Genomic DNA, 25760 nt, shown 5'->3' with positions numbered 1-25760 from the left:
TAAAATAAATGTGGGTTTTTTTTTTCTCATAAAAAAGAGACACTGTGTTTTGAGGTGGCTTGATACTCAATATTAGGTGATCGAAGTAGACTTATTTTATATATGTATTTTCACCAATTATTCTTCTTGGCAGATTTTTAATGCCTAAAGGCAAAGGATGGTCAAGTTGGGTTCTTGCCTTTGATACTTTTTCTTTGATGGGGGAGAGGAATACACCTAGCAGTGCTCAGGAGCTATTCCCCTTATAGTTGTGCTCTCCCAGGCAAAGGTCAGAAGGACATACATGTTGAACCAGGGTCACAGTTGCTATAGCTATATGAAAAACAAGTGCCTTACCTCCTGTACCCTGACCACCCCTCCCCCAGTCTTTGGTGGAGAACTGGGCAATGAAACATGGAGATTATTCTTGTGACTCTTCTTTCACGTATTTTCAGTACTCATCTGTCCCTCACTCATACATGTCACCTAATTCCACTTGCAGAAGATACCTCTGGGATCTGCTTCTGGAGAATTATATTGTACTTCTAAGAACAACTGCCAACTTTTATTATGAAAACTCACCTTTGCCCAGTTCATATGAAGCTTCTCATGGCCTGAGTTCATGATGTATGAAAAGGTTTCTCTTTAAGGAGAGATGGGGGAGACACCCTCTTCTTAGAAATCTTAGCTTGTATAATCCCCACCCCTTGAGCGTGGGCTAAATTCAGGGACTTGGCTCCAAAGAATAGAAAACAGCAGTAAATGGGGTGTCCCGTGAGACGGGATCACTTCTGAGACTGGCTTCCAGCTTAGGCAGTTTTCTTGATTCATTGTCCTAGGAGAAGCCAGCTGCCATGTCCAAAGACAACCCTATGGAGATATTTATGGGCAAGAAACTGTCTGGAGGTGGGGCGCCATTTCTTTCTCCACCTTGAACTTTCATGTAAATTGTGACTTTGACCTTGATACTCCTGGTTGCAACCTCATAAAAGGCAAAGTCATATCCAGATTTCCTGTCCAGATACTGAACAGTGTTTGTTTCAAAGCTTTGGAGTAATTAGTTACACAACAATTGCTGATATTGCTCCTTTCCATCCTATTTGCTGCACTTGCTTTAGAGATGGACATGTGATAATTCTGAGCCAATCAAAACCCAGAAAAGCTTTGTTAGGACCCTCCCCCCTTTTTGTCTTTCATGACACTATGTAAAAAAGATGAGAGGTTGAGACTTATTGACTCACAAGTCGAAAATCCTAGATTAACTCTCTTGGTCTTCATATCCCCAGAACCTGGAACCATGCCTGATCCAGAGTCAATACTTATTATTTATGAAACAAGTCATGAGAGAAAACAGGAGAAGCTGGCATAATGGAAGAGGAATCCAAGATATCAATAGTGGCCTCTTCAACAATGTCATCTTATAAACTTTCTTTAGTATGGAAAGACACTCCCAAGGTTTGAGGGAGCTTGTAGGGTTGAAGATTAAACAAAGTTCTGCCTAATGCAAGGCAAGTAACTCAATCCTTACTCTAGACCTAAACATCTTAATGGACTATACCACTGAACATCTCTGGAACTCCACATCATTTTATTTTCTAAATGCATTGCATGGGCGACATAACTTCCTGTTTGAGGTTAAGTTGGCTTTGCCCAAATTGACCTGTGTGAGTTTCCAAGAATCTGTAGACAGTACACTGAGGTCAATGGTTTCACTGTTTTTGATTGATGCTCCTTGAGCTGCTGTCTCCTTGAAGGTAAGAGGAAAGGAGAGGAGCAAACTCTGTAGTGTCATTATGCATCTGAATGACACATTTGTGCTTTTCTGCTACCAAGTGGCCTCAGCCTGAGCATGTGCTAGTGCCTAGCTTTCCAGATCTTTCAGAGAAAAAGAGAAGCATCAGTTTACTGAGGAAGAAAAGTAAAAGATACCTGATGATTCAAGAGCACACTAGAGCTCAGGGACAATTTAGCTCTGTCCTTTTCTGGCTGCTCCAGATATGAAAGGTTACTAAGAAAAGGTCTTAAGTCTTTTCAGATGTAAATTTAGGAAAAATAATGAATGTGGAATGTGTTTTTTTTTCTTTTTACACACAAAGAATGACATCCTTGTTGATCAGAGAATGATGTGACTGTAATGAAAAGCCAGCTTCCTGGGCTGATTTTTGTCATGTGGAATTGAATTTTCTTTTAAATATCCAATCATTCACTTCTTTATGTACTAAGTATGTGTAGGGTGACAGAGATAGAACCCATATGCAAGACATGTGTTATATCACTGAGTAATGTGCCCAGCCCTGACATTTGTCCTATATACTTTCTAAGGTTTCTAATTCACATGTGCCACATAGATGGGCTAACTGAACAGCTGCCCTGATTATGGGTCCAAAAAACCATTTCACTTGCAAATGGCAGAAGTCTCAAATGCACCTGGTGGAAGTGGATGCAGAGTGCAGGGCAGTAGGGAATGGTAGGAACTGTGGCAAAACAAGATCACACATGGATTTTTTTTTTTTTTTGATTTTTGGGTCACACCTGGCAGCATTCAGGGGTTACTCCTGGCTGTATGCTCAGAAATCGCTTCTGGCAGGCTCAGGGGACCATATGGGATACCAGGATTCGAATCACCGTCCTTCTGTGTCTAAGGCAAATGCTTTACCACTGTGCTATCTCTCCGGCCCCCACACATGAGTTTTTAAGGAGGCTATCGTTTCTCAGTTCTGTTGCATTTTTCTACACGGAAACATAAGATTACTGCTGCTATCCTCCTGATTTTTTCCAAGTATGTCATCTCAGAAACATATATAAAATATCCCATTCTTTAATGTGGACAGTGATTTTGATTAAGTAACATTTTGTGCATGTGAAACAAATCATCGCCTGTCTATCTCAGTCTATTGTTCTCCAGTTCATAACCTCTGGATCAGTGTATTTTAAAGCAGACATGTAAACGAGAGTGCGCATATATTAACTCAATTTAATCATATCCATTCTCAAACAAAAAAAAAATCCTCCAAGAGACGATAATTCACAGGAACTGCAAAGCTTACTCACAATTTTTAAAAATACCAGTCATGCTTAGCATTCAAAGGAGATATTGTAGAATAACTGTAAAAACTTTTACCAGGAATATCAGCTTCTGACTTGAAAAATTATAAACACTGAAGCATTTTGGTCTCGGACACGGGAGTTTTGACATTGTTTGATGGATGAGTTTATGGAAGTTTGAAAACTTGTACCTCTATCATTGGATAAAGCGCTTACTCTAAGCTAAACATTTTCAAAGGTAGAAAACAAACTAGCAAGCTACACATACAAAGAAAAGCCTTCGAGGACAAGCCCTCTCCATGTTGAATGCCTACATACATATCCCATGGATCCTGGAATACTAGAACTGGTACATACACATGGCCAGAGGACAGGTCCTCTAGGCACAAGGATGGAGTTGGCATTCACCTACACATTAATGACAAATTCTGGGTTAGTATAGGAGAAGCCTGCAAATTCATTTTGATCCAAGTTCATGATGAAGAGTTTGTCAGTGGGCGTGAGTTCCACAGGCTGTCTTGTGAACTCTTTGTCGAAGTTGGAGGTATCTCTCTTGTCTCTCTGCCAAATGGAAAGTAAACACATTAACACAGCATAAGAAGGAAATGGGGAAATGGGATCAAGACATGGCAGCTCTGGGGCATCTGATGCCATCTGATGGCCAGGTCAGAAGGTGCCTGAGGCTGTCAGTCTGTAGCAGCTGTATTGAGTATATTATCAGCAAGCTTGAGCTTCACATTATGGTGTTGCCTTCAGGATAGAAATCTTGGTGGAGCTTTTTATTTTTACTTTTTTAAGAAAAGAAATGAGACAACGGATTTCTTTTTTTTTTATTTTCCTTTGAGAATATTGCTATCAAAGCATGTGTGCCTATGTGCTTTGTTTTCTTTGGCTTGGAGATGAATTGAGTTGGAAACAACGTCTTGCCATTTAGAATAAATATCACATCATTCATCTTTGGGTAGCGTGGTCCAGAAAGAAGCATCTAACAGCGCCCCCTGTGGTAAGGAGGCCACTTTATTTTTTAAAAGAACAGCTGTCCACAAGCTTTCAGCACTGAAAGGGTAGCATGGCCAATAGGGAAGTCAGGGAATTGCTAAGAGGAAGGAGCTGACAGATCACTGTTTACCTCGTGTGGCCTGCTGCCATCCAGACTCAGAAGGGATGCCCAGAAATATACCCACATGTTGGAGTCTCATTCTTCATCAGCCAAAGGCTCTAAGAATGTAGAGCATGTATGCTAATCAATAAACTAAAGGAAGTGAATCACATAGCTCAACATAAGGTCTTAGGGTCAACCTTATAGGAAAAAATTCTATTTTCATGGCTGGTATTAATTTTCTTTATTTTGGGGGGGGAGACTGGCAAGTATTCCCAGGGATCCTGAAAATGGGGATGGGGTAACAAAAGCTCTCATCTTCAGGGTCTTTGAGAGTCTTTCCTGACCTCATCAGCCCCTTTTTGAGGGGAGAGAAGGAAAAGTCAGGGTCTTCATCACTGTATGTGACCTGACATAGGAGGAAATGCAGGTGCAGAAAGGAAAAGCCACTTGCCCAAGATTGCACAGTGGGTCAGCAATTTTTTACCTGACTGAATTGCTCCTGATGATGCCTTATCTCAGCCCCCCACTGATGCTGGGAGGACATGATAGCTAGTCTGTTACAGGACAACTATGGGTAATGTCTATTCTTCATTGAATCTGCAGGTGGCCTGGAAAACCCTTTCTTTGGTTGGAAAGAGAGTGAGTCCATTTGTTGCCTTTGGCCCCAGTAGACACTGATGAACCAGGATTTCACCATGTGGGCTCATTCTATGATGCACACACAAAAAAAAAATCTTCTAAGAATTGTTCTTTATGGCTGTTCCCTTAAGAGGCAGAATACCTCTGTGGGTGCTTAGCCATATGGTATGTGTGCAAGGGGTGCAAAGCACTTCAGTAAGGGCCTGACTGAGAGGCCTTAGAGAGGAGTGGGTGAAGATGCCACTGTGACTGCTTCTAACTGGCAGGCCACTTGGCCATGTCCCCTCACTCCCTGATTCTGCTTTGGCATCTCTTGTCAGCCTGGCCTATGCATTTCCAGACTGGGAATGTGTCACTTCTGGTGCTGGAGAGATGCACCCACACTTGTCTCCAGCTAATGCTGCCTGTGCATCCCTCTTGAGATTTCCTCCCCCCCCCCACCTTAACATCCTATTCTCCATCCTGGTGCTGGTGGCTACCAGAAATCATTTCATATATAGATAGTCTCTCTCCAGGAGGCCAGGTTCTTGTCCCAGTGCCATGGTGGCATTTTCAGAGCTAAAAATCAAGCCCCGCACATGGCATAAAGGAATTAAGTATTTGCTGAGTGAATAAAGACCTGCTAAGGAGGCACCGCTTTGCCTTTTCCAACTCAGAGATGTCCCCAAGCTAGAGACCACAAGTAAAACAAAGCAATCTGGGACCATGGCTCTCAGGGATTCTCTGAGTTGGGAAGTTCCCACTGCTCAATAGTACCTACTATGTATAGAGTAAATTGTGGAGGGATCTTTTAAAATTGGAAAGCCTGAGGGCTATGTCTGGGGACTGAGATATACTGGGGCTATAAGGCAGACAGGGAACTCCTTCCAGGTCTTTCCTTTTTATACAGGCCTTTCCTGCTTCTGAACATACAACAGAGGTCCTCTAAATACCCAACTTTGAAAGCCCTTTTCCACTTGGAGCACTGGTATTGACCAACTTTTATTTCCAAAAGCCACATGGTAAACAGGGCTGGCCACCAAGGGGCCCATCTCCCATTGGATATATTGATTTTGCCCTGGAAGGTGAGAGAAAATACTTTGTGGATCTGAACCCATGTGAGCAGAGTGTACTGGATTCAATGGTTTTCTCCCACCAGCCTCTTGCTGGTTTTCCAAGGTCAGCCTGAGTACTGAGCCACTGTGTCTTAGCAGAAGAGTCAAAGCTGGAGAAAGAGGGATTCTTGAGCCCTAACAATTAGCTATAGCTAACATGGAATGTGTGGAGGTGTCTTTGAATTTTCTTATTTTCTTTTAAAAAAAAAAACCTCTTGGGCTGGAGAGATAGCATAGTGGTAGGGTATTTGCCTTGCTAGCAGCGGATCCAGGACCAATAGTGGTTCGAATCCCGGCATCCCATATGGTCTCCTGAGCCTGCCAGGAGCGATTTCTGAGCACAGAGCCAGGAATAACTCCTGGCAAGTGCCAGGTTTGGCCCACCCCCCAAAAAAACCCAAAACAAAACCCACCTCATTTATTTATTTATTTATTTATTTTTGGGAAAACGGCCTAGTTCTCCCTAGGGCTCCAAGATCCAGGCTGCATCTACTTGGGGGATATGATCTGAAAGGCTAGGAAGGGTCCTGCCTATAGGAATCTGAGTGGGACACCCCAAGATGTGAAGATCAGACTATGCTATATAGCCAATTCCTTCTCCCACAGGGGAAATCCTTCTCTAGTGAATCCCAGTAGTTCTGTGCATCTGCTTAAGCCCTGTGATTGTGTTAATCCTTCTGGAGGGGGAGCCCAGCTACCATCTTTGCTCTCCTTCTCCACCCACTACACTATTATTGGCCCCAGAAATCTGGGTCTCCGTGGCACCTTCTTCTTTGGTCTTAATCTATGGTCTTCAGAGAAGAAAAGAGAACTCCAAAAACTATTCATGGCTTTCTCTTATTCAAAAGAAACCTTCCCTGACTCACTCAGTACCTGTCTAGCTTTCCACTGTGGTCCTGGTGGCAACCACAGAACTGATGGCAACCACATGCAGCCACAGATGGGGCCCCATCTATATTGGATGGGTGAAAGAATGGAGAATGGGGTGATGGTGAAAATACCTTTTTTTTTTCTGGACAAATGTGCCATGTGTGAACATCGAGTACAGATGCAAACATCTGCTTTTTGTTTTCCTGTACTTGAAACACTGATTGAAAAGAAAATGGTCAAAAAGGTCTCCATTCCTAACATCTGAAGGACAGCTGGCCAAGACTAAGTAAGGGTATTTAGGGAAGAGAGACTTTGGCTTGAGTACCAATGTCTGCAATGGATAAAACTTAAAAAATAATGGCTGTTCTCTTGGGAACTGTATATTTTCTATCATCTATCTATGTATCTATCTATCTATGTATCTATCTATCTATCTACCTATCATCTATTTCTATCTATCTAACTATCCATCTCACATAGTTCTCTAAAGGTGTCCCAATCTATCAATGGCCTATGGTTTTTGATCTTCTTGAAAGTTCCTTCAAGGAAAGACTTGGTGACCCACCAGGCAGAAGAAGAGCTTAAAACGCCAGTTAGTTGGCCAGTGGACCTGGCTCTTGGTTCAGGGATGTCAGGGGAAAAGCAGATACCTGTACTCAGGGGCTGCACCTCACTTGGCTGACCTTGGGCAAGTCACTGCTTTCCCCAGCTATTAGTTTCCCCATGAAGAAAGAAAGGGGGTGGTTTGGACCCATGAGCCTTCCTTCTCTCATGTCCTCAGCTGGTCTGATCAAGCACCCAATGTATTTCCCTGAGTCCACACAACACCCCAAAGCAGCAGTAGGGCACTCTCTGAGCCTGGAGCGAGAACCTGGAGGGCAGAAAGGAGCAAGGCCTATATCAGAGAAGTCTCACTCTAAGGAGATGGGTTTTCAAAGTTCCCTTGATGGTCTTGGGCTATCTCATGGGTCTTGCCAGAGACACTCACTGTGAGGTCAGGATGCTCTTGAGGTGCTGTGGGAAGAATGGGAGGGAGCGGGGAAGCATGGGGAAGTTATGGGGTCCCCATCTCCAAGAAGACTTCCTCAGACTGTTGGGGAACCAGATAGGATGGTTGAGACTCAGCTGGAAGAGCAGCAGTGTGGGAAATAAAGTCAGTCATGTTTTGAGCTGGTCCCAACCGTGACTACGGAATGTGGACTTGGGGCTCTCATAGCCCTACATGCTCAAGTGGGCTCATACCATGCCACTGAGGGTTCAAGGAGCCTCTAGAATGGCCCCCAGGTCCAGCCTCTCTGCCTGGCTGACCAGTGGGGCCAGGGCTCATAACATGCCACTGAGGGTTCAAGGAGCCTCTAGAATGGCCCCCAGGTCCAGCCTCTCTGCCTGGCTGACCAGTGGGGCCAAAACTAAGCTTGGAGCCCTGCTCCTTTCTGTCCCCAAGCCTCAGGAAGTTGGGTCCAAATGCTTTCAACCAAGGAGTCGTTTTCCCTTGAAATGTCTTCTTTCTGGCTTTCCTTTTCCTTCCTTCCTTTTCCTTTTTTTTTAAAATTGTGTCTCAATGCTAGAAGAAAAATGGCACATAACAGAGATCCAGGCACAAATGAATATTTCCATGAACATCTCGCAAAATAACATCGAAGTGAAGCATTCTTTCCAGCCCATGTTTCAGGACATGGTGTCTCTTGGAGAGCTTAATTAGCTTTCCCAAGCCAGCAGCCATACCAGTCACCCCCATCCGCATCGGAAAACAGGGTACCAGGCTCTGCCACCACCATCTTCTCTGGAAATCGAAGGTTGTTGTGGTTAATAACATTCGGACACGCATGGCAAAGCATGTGTAACAAAGAGAGTTATTCTTTTCTTTTCTTTTGCATTTGAACAACAAACAGAAATAAAACCCCAAAGCAAATAAAGTTTGAAATGTGATGTAAAACCAGGGCCCTTTGAGGGCCTTGCTAGAGTGACCATGTCTTGTCAGAAAGCCACCAAATGTTTTCCAAGGGAGTTTGGGGAGAAGGGACCCTGGGACAGAGTCTCAGAAATTGACAGTACTGAGGTACATCCAAACTGAATGCCTTTTGTCACTAGGAGGTGTTTTTAGCTGAAAATTGACGAAAAGCACATTTTTGGCTTTTGTTTTGCCTTTATGTTTTTTGTTTGTTTGTTTTGTTTTGTTTTGTTTTTGCTAAGCCTGGTAGTACTCAGGGCTTACTCCTGGCTCTGTGCTCAGGGATAATTCTTTAGAGGAATTTGGTGAGGACCATATGCAGTGCCGGAGATGGAACTTGGGTTAGTGTAAGGCAAGAGCCTTCCCCACTGTCCCCATCTCTCTGGTCCTGACTCTTGGCATCTAGAAAGGAGTTTTATTTGATCATTCTCTTAATTCTGAGTTGAAAAGTCAGAATAACAAGTCAAGTTTCACTTTTTGCATGCTCTTTGCAGACAAAGCTTGGGGGTCCTCCACACCAGACAGGAAGGAGAAAGTCCCCCCTTGTCAAAGCTGCCACGGACTTGTTGAGGGCAAGCTAAACTAAGGAAGGTCTGAGCTGGAAGAATCTGGCAAGCATTACTGGGTAGGGAGCATCTACCTTGGAGGCTTAGAAAAAATGATACAGGAAAATGATGGAGCAGGAGGTAGAAAAGAAAGAAAAAAAAGGAAGCAGGCTTTTTTTTCTGTCCCCACTGGACCTATTCAGCTGACATGCTGGGGAAAGTAAATTATAAGAGGCCTTGGCTAATGTGTTAATTATGCAGCAGTTTTTTCTACACGCCATCTGCATAATTCCATCTCCTGAAGACACCCCAAACTACCTGAAGGCATTTGGGTTCTGAAACATGGTCACTTTAGTCTCATCAGCAAAGAAAACATGAATGCAAGTTTGCAATAAAAAAAAAATAATGTCACCACAGTAGCCGTTGAGTTGGAATGACAGAATGAAGGACGGAGATCTACACAGCTACTTAGCTCTTGACTTCAGGTTTTAAAAATTCAGAGTTAACAAAGGAAAATCCTTCGAATTCTGATTGGTCAATATTCCTGATGACTTCCTGGTCAGGAGGTGTTAGGACGGGTGGATGGCGGGTGAAAAACCGGTCGAAGTTTTCAGCATTTCGCCCACACTATGAGAGGGGAAGAAAAGAACTGGTGGTGGGTGGAAAACGAAACAAATCAAAACCAAAACAGAACTGAACAAAACTGGGCCTGGTCTTCTCCAATCCCTTCCCTTCCCCTGACTCAGAGGCTGTGTCATACCAAAAATGAGAGCAACAGAAAAATGCAAAATTCTCATGACCTTGAGCACATGACCTTGGATTCCTGTTACCAGAGCTGCCCCTCTGGGCAGCTGGAAGCTATATGGCAAAGGCATGAGATGGTGGGGCAGGTGGCAAGTATGTACTCTCTCCCTCCCCCCAGGAGCTGTCCTGGTTTATCTGTTGTTAGAGATGGTACCAGTAATGTTCCATGTGTCACAAGATACACAATAATGACCCGGATATACATCACCTGAACAATCCCAGTATTTAGCTGCAGATCCCTCAGAGTGCCGCCGCCTGGCTCTCAATCACGAACAACTGATGCTTTGCAGCTTAACAGATGAGGGGGTTGACAAACACCAGTCCAGCAAGAAAGAGTCAGGACTTGGGAGGCTGGTGCCTGCAATGCCTAGGCCTCCACTAGGCCCTAGGCACCTAGGTCCATCACTGACCCTTCCCTCTAAGGTGCCCGACACTAAGCCCTCCTCTCTTTCAGAGGAACAGCAGCCAAGCTTAGGGAGGTAACCAGCCTCAACCTGGGGGAAACCATCACCATCCATCACCATTTTTTTTTTTTTTTGGTTCTTGGGCCACACCTGGTGGTGCTCAGGGGTTACTCCTGGCTGTCTGCTCAGAAATAGCTCCTGGCAGGCACGGGGGACCATATGGGACGCCGGGATTCGAACAAACCACCTTAGGTCCTGGATCGGCTGCTTGAAAGGCAAACACCGCTGTGCTATCTCTCCGGGCCCCCATCACCATTTCTTACTCATCATCCAATCTTATATGAAAAGGTCAGCGTGTTGAAGATGAAGATACATGTGTGTGTACCTTAAAACAGTACTCTTTCTTCTTATTTTTATTATTTATTTATTTGGTTTTTGGGTCACACCTGGCAGCACTCAGGGGTTACTCCTGGCTCTGTGCTCAGAAATCACTCCTGGCAGACTCGAGGACCATATGGGATGCTGGAAATTGAACCACTGTCCATCCTAAGTCAACACCCTACTGCTGTGTTATCTCTCTGGCCCCAGGGTTTTGTTCTTTACTAGTCAACTCATCTGTACACATCAACATGGCAGGTGGTAACCACAACTGTTAAGATAGCCAGACAACAATTTTTTTTGTTTTTTTTGGGCCACACCCGTTTGATGCTCAGGGGTTACTCCTGGCTAAGCACTCAGAAATAGCCCCTGGCTTGGGGGGACCATATGGGACGCCAGGGGATCAAACCGTGGTCCTTCCTTGGCTAGCACTTGTAAGGCAGACACCTTACCTCTAGTGCCACCTCGCCGGCCCCCAGACAACCATCTTTACTGTGAATTTAATGTCTGCCTGGCACCCTGGAAGTCCTCCTATGTGTATAATCATGTTTAACCATCCCAATATGCTTAAGATTTTAGCATCCTGATGGAACAGGTAAGGAAACTATGTCCAAGAAGATGTCATTGACTGGATGACACACAGTGTATGTGTCTGACATGAGAGCCAAGCTCTTGGAACTATTTTCAAGAATGGTAGCAAGGCTGGAGGTGTGATTGGAGAATTAAAAAGGAAAATAGGAGACACAAGCAGTCAGGCAAAGCTTTGGGTTAGGACCAGAGTGGGGAGGGTATGTGGGGAGATTAGCAGGGAAGGCGTTTGCCTTGCACACAACTGACTTGGGTTCAATTCCCATCACCCCATAATGTCTCCTGAGCCTGCCATGAGTGATTCCTGAACACAGAGCCAAGAGTAACCCTTGAGTGCTGTCAGGTATACCCCTCCTCCCAAAAAGAAAGGGGATGGGATTTCTTTGGGTTGAATGACAGGCAATGTGACTTTCTATTTACCACTTTCTATCTACCACAATGAACACGAAAGGGAGATAATTCAGAAAGATGAAGTACTACTGACAACAAAATGGTGCTTTTGAGATTCTAGGAGCTGAATCGGGGAAGTAGAGGTTTGGGTTCTGGGCACTGGAAAGACAGTACAGGTGTTAAGGTGCATATCTTGTCTGTGACCAGTCTAGGTTTCATATATACAGAGTCCTCTGAGTATTACTAAGGTGGCCCAGGTAATCTTTGGCACAGCAGGGCAAACATGAACTGCACCCTTGGGCTCCCATATTGAACCACTTGCCAAGAGGGCCAAGCATTATTGGCAGTGGCCCTAGGCTCCTTGAACATTTATTGAGAGTTTTCTTAAGTCCCCTCTAAGACAGCTTCCAGAACATTTTACCCCACAAAGCCTGGGTCCTGGAACATCAAAGTGATGTCTTGAAAAGAAAATGGAGAGGAAAGTGGGCTAGGATAAAAAGAAAGGTGTCTTAACCATGCGGGCACTTTCTAGGAAGTTGGCAGGTGCTATTTTGTATAAACCTTTTTTTTGTTTGTTTAAGGCACAATACAGCCCCTTATGGTGATTCCCATGGCCAACTGGAAAGTGCTCTGGAAGCAGTCTTAGAGGGGTAGGAGGATCAAGAGAGCAGAATTGGGGAGGCTGAGTACTGAGAGGCACCTCTGAGGAAGGTGCTGCTCTGGCCTAAAGGGGTCAAAAGGAACATCCCTTCCTAATTAAGTGCTATTGAGTCTTTCCATTGGGTGGAGGTTTTCTGGTTGCCTCGCTTCAGTGTCTGGAGGAGGGAAGGGAAGCAGAGAGGCAGGGACACACAATCTTTAGAGCTCTGCTCCCTGAGAAGGAGAGGAACAGGTATGTTTTCTGTGGACCAGTTCCTGAAATCAGGCCTCCCTTCTGAGCAGGTAGAAAGAGTCTATGGGGTCACAGTCAGCCAATAGGCTCAATAGTGGACATCTCTGTCCTGTGTAACCTCAGAGCACCTGTAGAGTGTGCACCAGCTCCCTCTTTTCTAAATGAAGAGAATCCCCTTGGTTCCCTTTATAGGGCTGTGAGGAGAAATGAGGTTAATGCATATGTTGGGCAGCATTGTAGCCCCAAGCAACATGTTCATCGGAGCTGCGGGTATTATAGGTTCTCTTTCCCCCCTACAAAAAACCCCACAGGTGGTGCTGTTTTCTTCATGAGCTCAAGTTTTCAGTAAGAAAAAAGGTAATCCTGCATATATATTTTTTAAAGGAAAGAAATGTAAAGGTCAAGAGATAGTGAGAGTACAGTGCAGGAATGTACCCAACCCAGATCCAATACCCAGCACCCCAAATCCCCCAAACTGATAGCTGTGGCCCTGGAGGCCCCCAGTAGCACAGGAGTGGGAAGGGTCTCTCTAACACTGCAGGGTCTGAGTAGCACTGCATCTGCTGGCCCTGGCTTTGGATTATGGCTCCATTGGCCTAGAACAGCTGGTGGAACCACTAGGTTCCTGAGAATTGTTTGGGACACATGCAAGGGAATGGAAGGAAAGGGATGGTAAGGGAGGTGAGAGAGAAGAGGAGGGAGAGAAGGGATGGGAAGGGAAGAGAAGAAGGGAATGGAGGAGAGGGGAAAGGAGGAGAAGAAGGGGAAGGGAGAAGAAGAAAGGGGCGAGCAAGGGAGGAGAGGGAAGATGAGAAGGAAAACAAAGGAAAGGAAAAAAAGTATAATTGCTCTACTAAGCTAAATTGTATCAAGTGCTTCTTGGCTTTAGGTCTCTGGAGATGTAATTTCCTTCCAGCCATAGAATCATGCTTTGGCATAAGCAGAAGCTCTGCTGGCCACTGTGATGTGCGTGGGGAGAAACATCTCCAATAGGCTGGAACCTCAGCCAGGATTGCTATGCAGTCTTCCTCCCCAGCCCCCATCTTGTCTTCTCATTAGGTAATGTGCACTGAGGACTGACTGCAGGCCAGCCCTGTGCATGGTGATAGTACCTAGTCGCTGGGACGCAGAAGAAAGGCAGCTGGAGTCCTGGAGTTGCTCACTGGAAGTCGGAGGATATATTTAATGCTGGGGGAAAGCGTGATCTTAGGAAAGAAAGTCAAAGTAGGATGAAGAGGAAGATAGCTCTGTTTCTAGAAAGGGCCTTTGAGTTCCCCAGAGAAGGGAGGGAGCTACTAGGGTGTTACATATTCAAGCAACAGGAGCTACAATTGCAAAAACCCAGGGCAAACTAATGGGAACAGTTCCCACGGAGCTAGGATACAGCAAATCTGGGCGAGAAGCACGCAGGAGCCACACCACACAGGCAAACCACCAGCAGCAAAAGGAGGCAGAGAGTTTCTATCTGGGCCACTAGGAACACACAGGTGGACTCTACCTGCTGAACATCATGTCCCGACTCACACTGGGGATCACTGGGGTGAGTACAACACAGAGACAGGGATATCCAGGCAATGTTGGATACATGGAGCCACTTAGAACTCTGCATTCATCATCTGCATACTGATGGCGGCTGGTTGGCAAGGAGTGAAACAGGGAGAAATGGGAGAGGCACAGGATTAAGGTTCTGTTTTGAAGTTAGAGTTGGCAGGTTCTGCTAATGGATCAGGTATGGGTGACAAGAGGAGGAAAGGGTGTGCTGGGGCCCCTTCAACTTCTGACCTGAGTGGCCTGGTAAGTGTGTGTGTGTGTGTGTGTGTGTGTGTGTGTGTGTGTGTGTGTGCATGTGCGTGAATGTGTGACAAGGAAACTGCATCTTTGAGAAGTTGGAGATTCCACAGGTGATGCGGGATACAGGAACCTCCTGGGCTATGCAGGGTGGGGGCTGAAGAAGTGTAGGAGCTAAACTGATGGTGGAGGGTGGAAGAAGTGTGGGAGCTAGATTGATGGTGAGGGTGGAAAATGTAGATGTTAGATTGATAGTTGAGGGTAGAAGAGGAGCAGGAGCTAGGCCAATCGATGATGGAGGGTAGAAGAGTAGTGGGATTTAGACTGATGGTAAAGGGTAGAAGGTGGGCAGCTGGAGCTGAGAGAAAATGGTTGGGGATGCAGTGAAGGGGATAAGTATTGGGGAGCAAGTTTGGGACACGTTAGGTGACAGTAATGGCAAGGATAGTTGGGCTGAGAGGACATGTCCTAGGCAGCCTCTGTGTACTGGTCTTGATGCTGGGTGTGGAAAACTCAAAGCTGCCACATGGGAAGCCCTAGAGCATCTGTCAGAATCTCCTGCTCCTTCTGTCCAGAAGGCAGTGGCCAGCTGGGGTGTCTCATGAGGAGACCACAATCGCGGAGCCCCAGAAATTGCTTCTAGCGGCTGTGACCTCCCTTCCTGAAACCACCCCCTTGCACCCCTGATCCCTGGAGAACAAAACAATCTTTGAGGGAAAAAAGTCTGGGAGATGCAGAACCTGGGTTAACCAAGGGGGCACGTGACATCAGGGCATGATTTCCTTGCTAATAAGCCGCTATGGGCTGGCAGATCTCAGCCTCCCTAAGTGTTTCTGTGTTTTTCAAATGGAGCTGTCACTGCCCATTAGCTTTGGGAACTCTCCCTAAATGGAGACATCAGCCCTAGAGAGGTGCAGCCAGATCCGCTCCACTCAGGCTATGTCCTTGGAGAAGGCAGAAGAGGGCAGGAGAGGGTAGGAGGGAGAGGAGGGCAGGGGAGGACAGGGAAAAGGAGAAGAGGATGCAGGGGGGTGAAGATGGTAGGGGGTAGGGTAGGGGAGAGGAGGGGAGAAGAAGGAGAAGGAAGAGGATAAGAGGGGGAGAAGAAGGAGAAGGGAGAGGATAAGAGGGGAGAAGAGTAGATGAAAGTGAAGGAGAGGGGACAAAAAGGGCAGGGGAGGGCTTAGGAGGGCAGGGGAAGGAAGGCCAGGATGGTCAGAGCAGGGCATTTGAGTGTAATCCTGGACCATGCATGCCTCTCAGGCTGAATATGAGGGCTGGGGGTCAGGATATTCCATTTCTTGGAAGGTCCCAAGAAGCCTTCAACCCCTCTGATTGATGTTTCTAGGATAGAAAGAGGTGTCTCTAAGTGTTCCACGGACAACTGGAGTCCTCAAGCTAACAGACCTCCCTTTTCCAGAGCTGCAAACACCCACAACTCCTCCCCCCAATTCCAAAAAAGTCACCCCTGCCTACACCTCCAGCTTTTGCACGGGAATCCTTCTGCAGAAAACACCTGCACACACACACACCTGCACACACACACACACACACACACACCCTGCACATACATGCGTGTGGCACATAGACACACAAACATACACACACACACCAGCCATCTGCTGTCACTTCCTCCAAGACCTCTTTACCAATGCCTCCTCTAATCTCCTGCAGTTAAGCCATTGAGAGGCAAGGAGTCAGAAAATGGTTACAGGGGGGGAAATAAAAGAAAATCCTTGCAATCAATCCATAGGCCAAAAGGAGAAAGAATTAAATAAATCACATGGAAGTGACCCATACGAATTTCAGGATGTGCAAGAATTTTGTTTGCTTTGTTTGGGGGCCAAGTCTGGACTTACTCAGGGCTCACTTCTGGTGGGCTGGTGTGGGGACAAATGGAGTGCCTGGGACTGAACCCAGGTCAACTGCATGCAAGGCAGGCACCTTACCCACTGTGCCATGTCACCACCCAGATGTGGAAGAATATTAAGGGACTGTTTTTTTTTTTAATTGATCTTTGGATCATACCCTGCAATGCTCAGGGTTTACTCCTGTCTCTGCACTCAGGTATCACTCCTGGCATTGCTTGAGCAAACACATAAGATGCCAGGGATCAAACCCGGGTCAGCTATAGGCAGGGTAAGTGCCCTTCCTGCTCTATTATCATGGGGCCCCATTAAGTGACAGTTTTATGTAATAGTGAACACAATACAGTTCCTTCTATAAACCAGAAAACACATATGTCTAAGTAATCAGGAGGAGAGTTTCATATGATTTCATTTTAATTTCTTTTATGTTTGGCTGTGTTTGTCAAATATAAGTAGCAAAAAGGTATTGTTCTTTGGGAATAAGAATAAAAAATGCTATTTGGAGGAACACACTGGGTGTTGCTGGGCGGGGGGAACCTAGTACACCACACATGCAAGGCCTGTGCTCTACCAAGCAAGATATATCTGTAGGGCATGTGAGGGGGTGCTGACTGAGAAAGCAAAGGGGGGTGGGGGGACTAAGAACAGACAATGGAAACATTTGGCTCAACTGTTCAGAGCTGCACCTTTGCTGCGGACTCTGGCCCTTTTGGGTCATGTACAAGTGTGCTAGAAGATGGTAGGGGACGATAAAGACTTATAGGACTCGAGGATTCATAGGAGATGTCAGGGGTGAACCCAGGTTAGCCTTACCTAATAGCCTATGGATCCAGCCCCTCCTCCTTCACTTTTTTCCCTGGGGAGAATAGCAGTCCCCTTGTTGTTCTTCCACAGTCATCTCCCTTCACTCTTCTCAAGAGAATGGGGGGCATAATTTACCCTGTAGCCTGACCTATAATGGTGCATCTGTTTCTCTGCTTTTCTGTGAATATTCTGGTTCCCCACCATATGTTGAGGACTCACAACCAGGTTCAAGAAATGAAAGGAACTCATGGCTCATGTCCAGAGACTGAGTAACTGTTTCCCAAGCACCAGAATCTTAGCTTGCCCAACAATTCTACCTAGTCTTATAGCTCAGGAAGGAGCAGGAATAGGAACTCACATCTCTGACTTCAATCTGACCCCAGATTGGACAAACAATCCAGCTCTTCTACAAATATTGTCTACATGTAGAAACCAGCCAGTTATTCCAAAGCACCAAGAAAAACGTATGTAATTCCACCAGTTTCAGAGTGCTAACATTTTAGTCTGTAGCTCTGAGGGCTGGGAGGAAGTTTTTTCCACAGTGACTGTAAAATCATGACTTTATTGCTCTGCCTACTTAGCAGTACAAAAAATATCCCAATAAAACCCAATATTTTCTCCTGCATGAATAGAGGATTGTCTTTTTCTTCTTGGCTCTCCACCATGTATGCTAAAGTGATTGAAGTGGCTCTGAATAAACTAGCCTTCAAGTACTAATGGCTCCATTCATTTGCCAGTGTCTTCAGTGAAAAATTTAAGCACCTCAGTCCCCATGTAATTGTTCTGGGTACAGGCTGGTTTTCTTAAAATCAAGAAGACGTAAGGTATCTGAACTGAGAAGAATTAAGCCAGGACAGTCAGGGGTGTATGGACACAGCTGCTTAGCAAGTTCAGGGCAGGGGTTCCACTTTATTCTCTCAATAATGCAGTAGTTTTTCTTGGAGAACCCACCTTTCCAGCTTCTTAGCTGTCTGGTTAGGATAAGGGTTGAGCCTGTACCCTATGTGTACACCTATGTGTACAGGTGACACAAGCCCCCCTCTCCCGATAGGGCACAGAGACTGAAGAGCATACCCCAGGCTCTTCCCAGAAGACTAAGCTCCATGCTTCAGAGTTTCAGGACAAGACTGGTCTTTGTAAACAGGACCTACAACAGGGGTCTCAAACTCGTGGCCCGTGGGTTGTTTGAGGCCCTCCGTACAACATTTTGTGGCCCTGCCCTAGAGGAATCTTTTTTGTTTTGTTTTGTTTTAGTTGTTTGGGTCACACCCTCCAATGTTCAAGGCTTACTACTGACTTTGCACTCAAGGATCAAGACTTTGTCTCCTGCAGCCCGCAGGTAAATTGAGTTTGAGACCCCTGACCTACAAGGATAACAGGACTGAGGTCTGAAGTCTTCTGGTGCCCAAGAAAGAGTCCTGAGAGTGAAGACATGAAATCAGCACAGAAGGGACACTCACTTAAAGGGCACTAGGACTTTCTCACTATGTGATCTCGGGCAAGTGACTTAACTACTTTGAGTTGGTATTGTTCCCCATCGAGGGATGCAATCCAAATCCTAGCAATAACTTTGTGGGTTTGTTAAGAGGATCAAATGAGGGCAGTAAAACAATGTGTTTTGTGCCTTGTAAAATGGAATAACTGAAGAGGATGTGTCTGGCCCGTTTTATTGTTATTGTTGTCAAGAGTGTTCTTAATAAGATCCTCTCTTCCTTGAAGGAATCCGTTTTCTCACCCTGGGCCTGTTCTATTCTGTTTAAGTGGCTTAAACAAATCTCCAGGTGGGCCTTGGCTGCCCGCCCATCAAGGACTTGCAGGCCATTTCTCAGACACCTCTCAATCCTTCACTTCTATTCTCCTTTGGAGGTTACTGCCAGACAGAAACCAAATGGTTTCAGGCCTCTCCACCATGTGATCATCCTTTCTACCATTTACATTCTAACTGTTGGTGTCCCTGCCAAGGGACAGCTCAAAGTCAAACCCTGGCAAGGGATTTCGAACTTCACTTGGCCCTGGCTCCTGCCAAGGGAGTCACTGGAAGGAATTTGGGGTTTAATTTACTGCTAAGATGCTTATATGAGATTTTTGGATGGGTGGGTGGGTGGATGGACAAAGAGATAGAAAGTTAGACGAGGAGAGTCAGAGAGACCCCCCCCCACACACACACACAGCACTCGAGAGGCTCAATTCCTGGCTTTTTTCCTAATATGAAGCAGCTTAGTAATTAGATTCAGCTCTGCGAATACCACACACCCCAGAGAGCCAAAGGAACAACTAACCCCAAGCTGGGGGCCAGGGTTGTGAAGGCCCCTGAAGGCCTCATTTTAAATGCTGTTACATGTCCCTCCAGAATCAGGGATCACCAGCAGCTGTTAGAAGCCTTCGCCTGGGAATCAGCCTTGAGTACCAAGAAGAGATTTGCATCTTTGAAAATCCTGCCAGTGAATTGAAAAAGGTGCAAATAGGCTACTTGTTTGTTTTAATAGTTGTGTTTTTTTTTTTTTAAAAAATAATACATTGAAAATCATGTGTATCAGGAGGATTCAAAAAGGAGAGTCTTTTCGCTCTTACTGGGGAGACATACTCCCATTCATTGGTGTGTGTGAACCAGGGCTCTTCAGGGGATGCGGGCATAGAGCTGAAGGGAGGGGGCAGGTCCTTATTATCTAACCATGCCAGTGGCCCTACAGCCGTGGTTTGAGTCCTCCCAGTTCCAGATGCCAAGCCTTGAACTGTTTCTGATCTTCCTGAGCCCCCATGGTTCAGTCTGTGACCTGGGGTCAGAGGTAAGGCCTGGAAGGGTCTTTTTTTTGGGGGGGAATGTGGAAGAGTGTAGAGGGAAGAAAGGGAAGGAAGGGAAAAGATGGAAAGAAGGGGAGAGAAGAAGGGAATGAATGGAAGGGAATGGAGAGAAGGACAGGAAGGGAGGGAAGGGAATCCTGGAAGGGTCTTAATACAGCATCTGGCATACATGTAACCAGTGTCCTCAAACACACACAATCATGAGGTCTCATGAGGTTTCATGAGGATTTTAAATTCCGTGATTTATTTATTTGTTTGTTCATTTGTTTGTTTATGGGGTTTGGGTCACACCCAGTGGTGCTCAGGAATTACTCAGAAATTACTATAATTTCTGTGCTCAGAAATTACTACTAGCAAGCTAAGGAGAGAATTATAGGATGCCAGGATGGAACCCAGGTTGGCTGCATGCAAGGCAAATGCCCTCCCCACTGTGCTATCATTCTGACCCCTATTTTTTTTATTTTAAGAAAAATTAAAAAGGTCCTCTTTGGGCTTTTGACACTTTGGGAAGAGCCAGTTCTATTCTTCAATAAATCATATTAAGTAAAAGCCAGATCCTTTTCATAAGCCTTGAATGGGGAGTTGTTTTTTTTAAAGCAAATATATGAAGGTCACATTTTGTGGCTTGCTTAAATTCGAAATACCAGCACATCAAACTCTCTCTCTCTCTCTCTCTCTCTCTCTCTCTCTCTCTCTCTCTCTCTCTCTCTCTCTCTCTCTCTCTCTCTCTCTCTGTCACTCTGTGGTACAAAGGGCAATTGGGCTTGGAGGAAAATGCTGCACGAACAGCACTGAAGTCCATTAAGGCCGGACTTGAAGCTTCTGACCTCTGCTACATAAATAGTATTTACAAATGACAGAATCGCCAAGACGCCAAGCCAGATAAACATGATTTACTTTCTGAAAGTGCTTCAGTCCAGAGACTTCCGGAGGATGCACTCAGATCCCCTCTGTAGTGTTTGGATACAATATCCACAGAAAGGCCAGAATGAAATGGAACAGGAGGAAAAGAGACTCTTCTTTTCCAACCTGTCAGTTCTGGAGGCTTCCTGATATGCCTCAACAGTTTACAGGATTTCAGGAGAAATGAGTTCAGCAACAAGAGCAGGAAGGATGGCCTGTTGATGTGGGGTATGGGGTGAGCAGAGTCTTGTGGAGGAGGGGGAGACAAGCCAGTCATGAGTGCATCAGACCACATGGTGGCCCATGTAGACCCAGAGTGAACTGGTCACCACATGGGCCAACTTTGGGCACCCTAAGCCACATGAGCTAATTTCAGGCTGACTTCATTTTTGGTTATTTTGGGGGGCCACACCAGGCAATGCTCTGAGCTGACTTCTGGCTCTGCATTCAGGGATCACTTCTGGTGGGGATTTGGGAATTATATAGGATGTTGGGGATCAAACAAAGAGGCCAAGCTGCCCAACCCTGACCCCAACTCCTTCCTTGCTATACTATCTTCCCAACTCCTACCCCAACTTCTAAGAATCAATAAGCTGCAATGAATTGGGCTGTCCTAGGGCCCCACTTTGTTGTTCTTTTCAGTTTGCTATTTCCTTGTGTGTGTGTGGGGAGGGGGATGGAGTCTTGCAGCCCAGACTTCAGAGTAAAACTTCCTACTTTTCGGAGTGGACCTGAAGAAGCTTCCTGGATGTGGGAGTTTCATTCAGATGAGTCACACAGAGGAAACCCAGTACCATTTACATCCAGCATCACAATCAGAACCACGACACCAGCCAGACATATGCTACGTGACCGAAGATGTTGCCACCAAACAGGGTCACTCTGGCAGGACACAGGGCCACTCAAAGGGTCACTATCTCTAGCCAGCACATCTTCATCTGCTTCCAGGGCAAGCAGAAGTCTGACTCCCTGCGGGGCTGTGTCTTTCCTAAGTTGAGCATTCAGAACAATCACCTCATCTGTTCCTAGCCAGCTCCCTAGTGAGCATTTCCTGCTTCATCCCAAGCTTTGAGTGGCTTATGTATGATACTCAAAGGGTAAAGAGGAAGGCAACTGTAGTGGCAGGGTCTCTTCAAATATTCTGCCCTATCTCATGGGCAATTTTGGTGGTGCCAGTGCCAGGAGCTTTCGGATACTAGGGGATGCCAAGCTGAAAAAGCTAGAACTCCCAAGAAGCTCTGTCCTGTCTATGCCTTGTTCACCATCTCCTGCGTGGGCTATCACTGTTCTTCTGACTTCACTCTTGTGGAGGCAGAGGCTAGAGCAGCTTTCATGAGCCCCACTCATGAACGTTTTTGGTCCACAGACACCCCCCCACAGCTGAGTGAAAGTCAAAGGTCTTGCAAAGATCTGAGCCATCAGCCCTCCTGTGGTCCCTCTTTCCCATGGCTCAAAGCCATGGCTTGATCCTATAACGCCCTGATTCCATGTTCCTCTGATTTGATTCCATGTCTCCCAGACCATTGTACCTTTGTATCACCTAAGCCAATTTCCTCCTCTCCTGGGAGATATGAGGCTCCCTTCTCCCATCTTTGTTGAAATGTCAGTTTCTCACCAGGCATTCCACTCACTGTATCAAATTGCAGCATTCCCCCCCGCCAACCCAGCTCCCCCATTCCCATCCCTCCATCATTCATATTGTGATTACGGCCAATTCATGGGTGCTAGGTTTAATACCTGCTTGCTCCTCTGGAGTAACAGTCCCACATTGGCAGAGATCTGATTTTCATTGCTGTGTCTCTAGCACTAGAACAGGCAGGTCCTAGCACCAGAGGAGAGAACCCGAACAGGCCTCTTTCTGATGGACCCCTCCACCACCCTAGCACACTCAGCCAGTAGACAGTTGGCCCCACAGTACACAAGCACGCTTGACCCACTGTATATGGCAGCCTGAACCACTGACATGGCAGCTTTGGTGTAGAATGAGATTGAGCAGCTGTTCCTAGGCCAGCCCCTGCCTGGCACACACACTAGCTCAGCCAGGCCCTGCCCTTTACCCCTGCCCCCACACTGGGGTCCCCCAAATGCCATTGGCCTGCAGTGAATTCCCATACATGAGCAGATTCAACCCATTCCACATTTTTTTGCTTTGCTTTAGGGCCACACCTGGCAGTACTCGGGCTTCACTCCTGTCAGGCTCAGAGGACCATATGGGTTGCTCGTAATCAGGTTGGCTGCTTGCAAGGTAAATGCCTTGCATTTATAGCCATAGCCTGTGCTATGGCTCCAGCCCCACCATTCCACATATTTAAGATAAAATTTTCAATTGAGTCACCATTAGATACACAATTACAAAGTTGTTATGATTGAATTTCAGTTATACGGTATCCAATACACATTTCCCTTCTCAATACACATTTCCTGACATAATTTTCTTCCAGTTTTCTTCCTGCCTGTCTCTATGACTATTTCTCTATTTCTCTCTCTCTTTTTTTCTTTCTTTCTGCCCCCTCTTCTCATGCCTTTTAGACACTGTGGTTTGTAATATTGTTACTGAAGGGGTATCATGTCCATCACTTTACTTCCTTTCAGCACCCAATTCTCGTCCAGAGTGGACATTTCCAAATATTATTGTCACAGTAACCCCTTCTCCGCCCTAACTGCACTTCCCTGCTCTTTGTGGCAAGCTTCCTACCATGGACTGGTCTTCCTGGCTCTATTGTCTCTATTGTTTTTGGGCATTAGCCCATACTCTATTATAAAATCAGATTCCCATGTTAACTGAGGGATTGGTGTGTATCCCTGGAAGTCCAAGCAGCAGCATTAGGGCCCCAGGAGATGGTTTCATGGCCCCAAACAACCCCCAAAATAAAACTACCTACTTTGCTAACCTGGGACCATGAGTTTGATTTCCAGTGTGGGATTCTCATATTCCTTCTAGCTCAGAGCTGGTGGCTCTAATTCTGGACTCCTGGAACCATGACAGAGGATGTGATCTCTGGCTCTCAGCCAGGTATGTGCAAGGACTACATCTTCATGGCAGCCAGTAGTGCACCCCGCTACCCAACTCAGTCCTCCCAAAGCATCTTGGTTGCATTGTTGCAACCACAACAAAGGGAAGGGAAGAGGAAGGGGGAAAAAGAGTCAATGAACCCAAGAAGCAATTGCAGGCCAAAAAAAAACAAAACAAAACAAAACAAAAAAAAAAAAACAAAAAAACCAAAACTGCATAGCAATGGTGCAGGAAGGCGTCTTTTCCACTCTGAGCTAAAGAGCCATGCTCAGAATCCTTCATGGGCACAACTCGGCACCCACTGCACAATCAATGGTGGCAGTGACAGTTATAGTTCAGCACCCAAATTATAGTCCTTTCTCCAGGAGGGCAGGAACTTCCACAACAACCAATTTATTTGTGACACCCTGCTGCACCAGAGAAACACAGCCGTGTCCAATCCCACTCCCTGTAGTGTCCTTCTTCCTAACCCCAGTGGGCTCTGTGGTCCTCTCCTCCCCTCTCCACATCACACATTCATGAGAGTCCTTCCTCGGTGAGAATAACCAGGCACCTGGGCAGAGCTGATCCTCAGTGAGTCAGGGAATCGGAATGGACCTAGTCAGGCTCCCAGCTGCTTGAAAAGACAGACTGAACCAGCAGAGACAGTGGGATGGGGGTGGAGGTGGTGTACTGTGTACAGGCTGACAGCAAGCTCCCATTAAGAAAGGAACAAATTTCTGAAGGGGCAGGGCTGGATGAGAAAGGGGTGTGAAGCACCAGAAGTCGAAAGGTAAAGTGAGCACGAAGAAGAGCTTTGGACACCCCAGGTGGGAGATTTTGCATGAACTGAGCAGGGAAGTGAGGGGATCTCAGAAATATTGGTTCTAGGAGCAACAACACCACCCCTACCCCAAGGCCATGGTGCTAAGGAATAGGCATTATCCTCGGCAGAGGATGACACTGTTCGATATCTGCTAAAAAATAAAACCACCCTGAAACAGAATAGTGAAGGAGTGTGCTCACTGCATCTGTAATGAGACTCGCAGCTTCCTTGTCACAATAGTGAGAGCAACACAAGGCACCCACGAAAGGTGATTTTAATAAACCCCCAATAATAGCACCTCCACTGAAGGTTGAATAGAATCCTAAGCTATTGCTGCATCTCCCCACAATGAACTCTCATAAATAACATGCATAAACAAGCCTTATAGCACCTTCCTGGCACATGACCACTGCACAAGAAGGCATGGGAGGTACATCTTCTAGGCAGGGGCAGGGCTCTGGGGCTTGCGTATGTTTCTTTTTGTTGTTGTTTGTTTTTCTGTGTGTTTTGTTATTTTTAGTTTTTAAACTACACTCAGTGGTGTGCAGGGGTTACTCTTGGCTCTGCATTCAGGAATTTTACCTACTAGTGCTCAGGGGGCCATATAGGATGCCAGAGTATCATTCTGGCCAGCATCTTGAGCTTCTGCCGTGGCAGGGGAATCTGCAGGTTGGATGAAAAGCATAAGGGGGCATGCCTGTAGTCACAATCCCTAATTGTGTCTGTGTCTAAGGACATCCCAGGCAGTTCCTGTTGTTTCTCTCAGCATAGATTATCTGGACATGAGGGAGCTTAGCCCATCTCTGCACTTCCACAGTCCCATGTAGAGTGATGAAGGAGTTCAGGCCCAAGGTGTATTGGCAGCTGCCTTATCCGGGGAGGTTGTGAAGGGTCCTGTTGTCAGTCCTCATTGGGTTTTTTGCTCATAATCCAAGCCAGAAAGAGGCCCCTTTGCCGAGACAATTCAGTGAACCAGGTACTGGATTAGACCTTTCATAACCACAATTACACAGCTAGGGAACTGGTGAACTTCAACATTTTTGGAGGGGTGGGGTGTAACATCCAGCAGTTTTAAGGGTTTACTACTGGCTCTGCC

General features: G+C 46.1%; 1 protein-coding gene across 2 annotated transcripts in view; it reads right to left on the bottom strand.

The window, feature by feature from the left end:
- Positions 1-2933: 2933 nt before the first annotated feature.
- PRKCB (protein kinase C beta) overlaps positions 2934-25760 on the bottom strand; it is a 359342-nt gene continuing 336515 nt past the window's right edge. The window contains exon 17 of one of the 2 annotated variants that reach the window (XM_049789113.1): positions 2934-3585. In XM_049789113.1, the coding sequence (XP_049645070.1) occupies positions 3433-3585 (153 nt within the window). In that variant the 3' untranslated portion in view covers positions 2934-3432. Of the gene's footprint in view, positions 3586-8412; positions 9853-25760 lie in introns of those variants that run through there. The other variant, XM_049789114.1, reaches the window with a different exon arrangement.

This window comes from Suncus etruscus, chromosome 15, assembly GCF_024139225.1.
Source record: "Suncus etruscus isolate mSunEtr1 chromosome 15, mSunEtr1.pri.cur, whole genome shotgun sequence".
Taxonomy (NCBI): Eukaryota; Metazoa; Chordata; class Mammalia; order Eulipotyphla; family Soricidae; genus Suncus; species Suncus etruscus.
The sequence above is the reverse complement of the archived record's forward strand: the minus strand, read 5'-3'. Positions and strand labels throughout refer to the sequence as shown.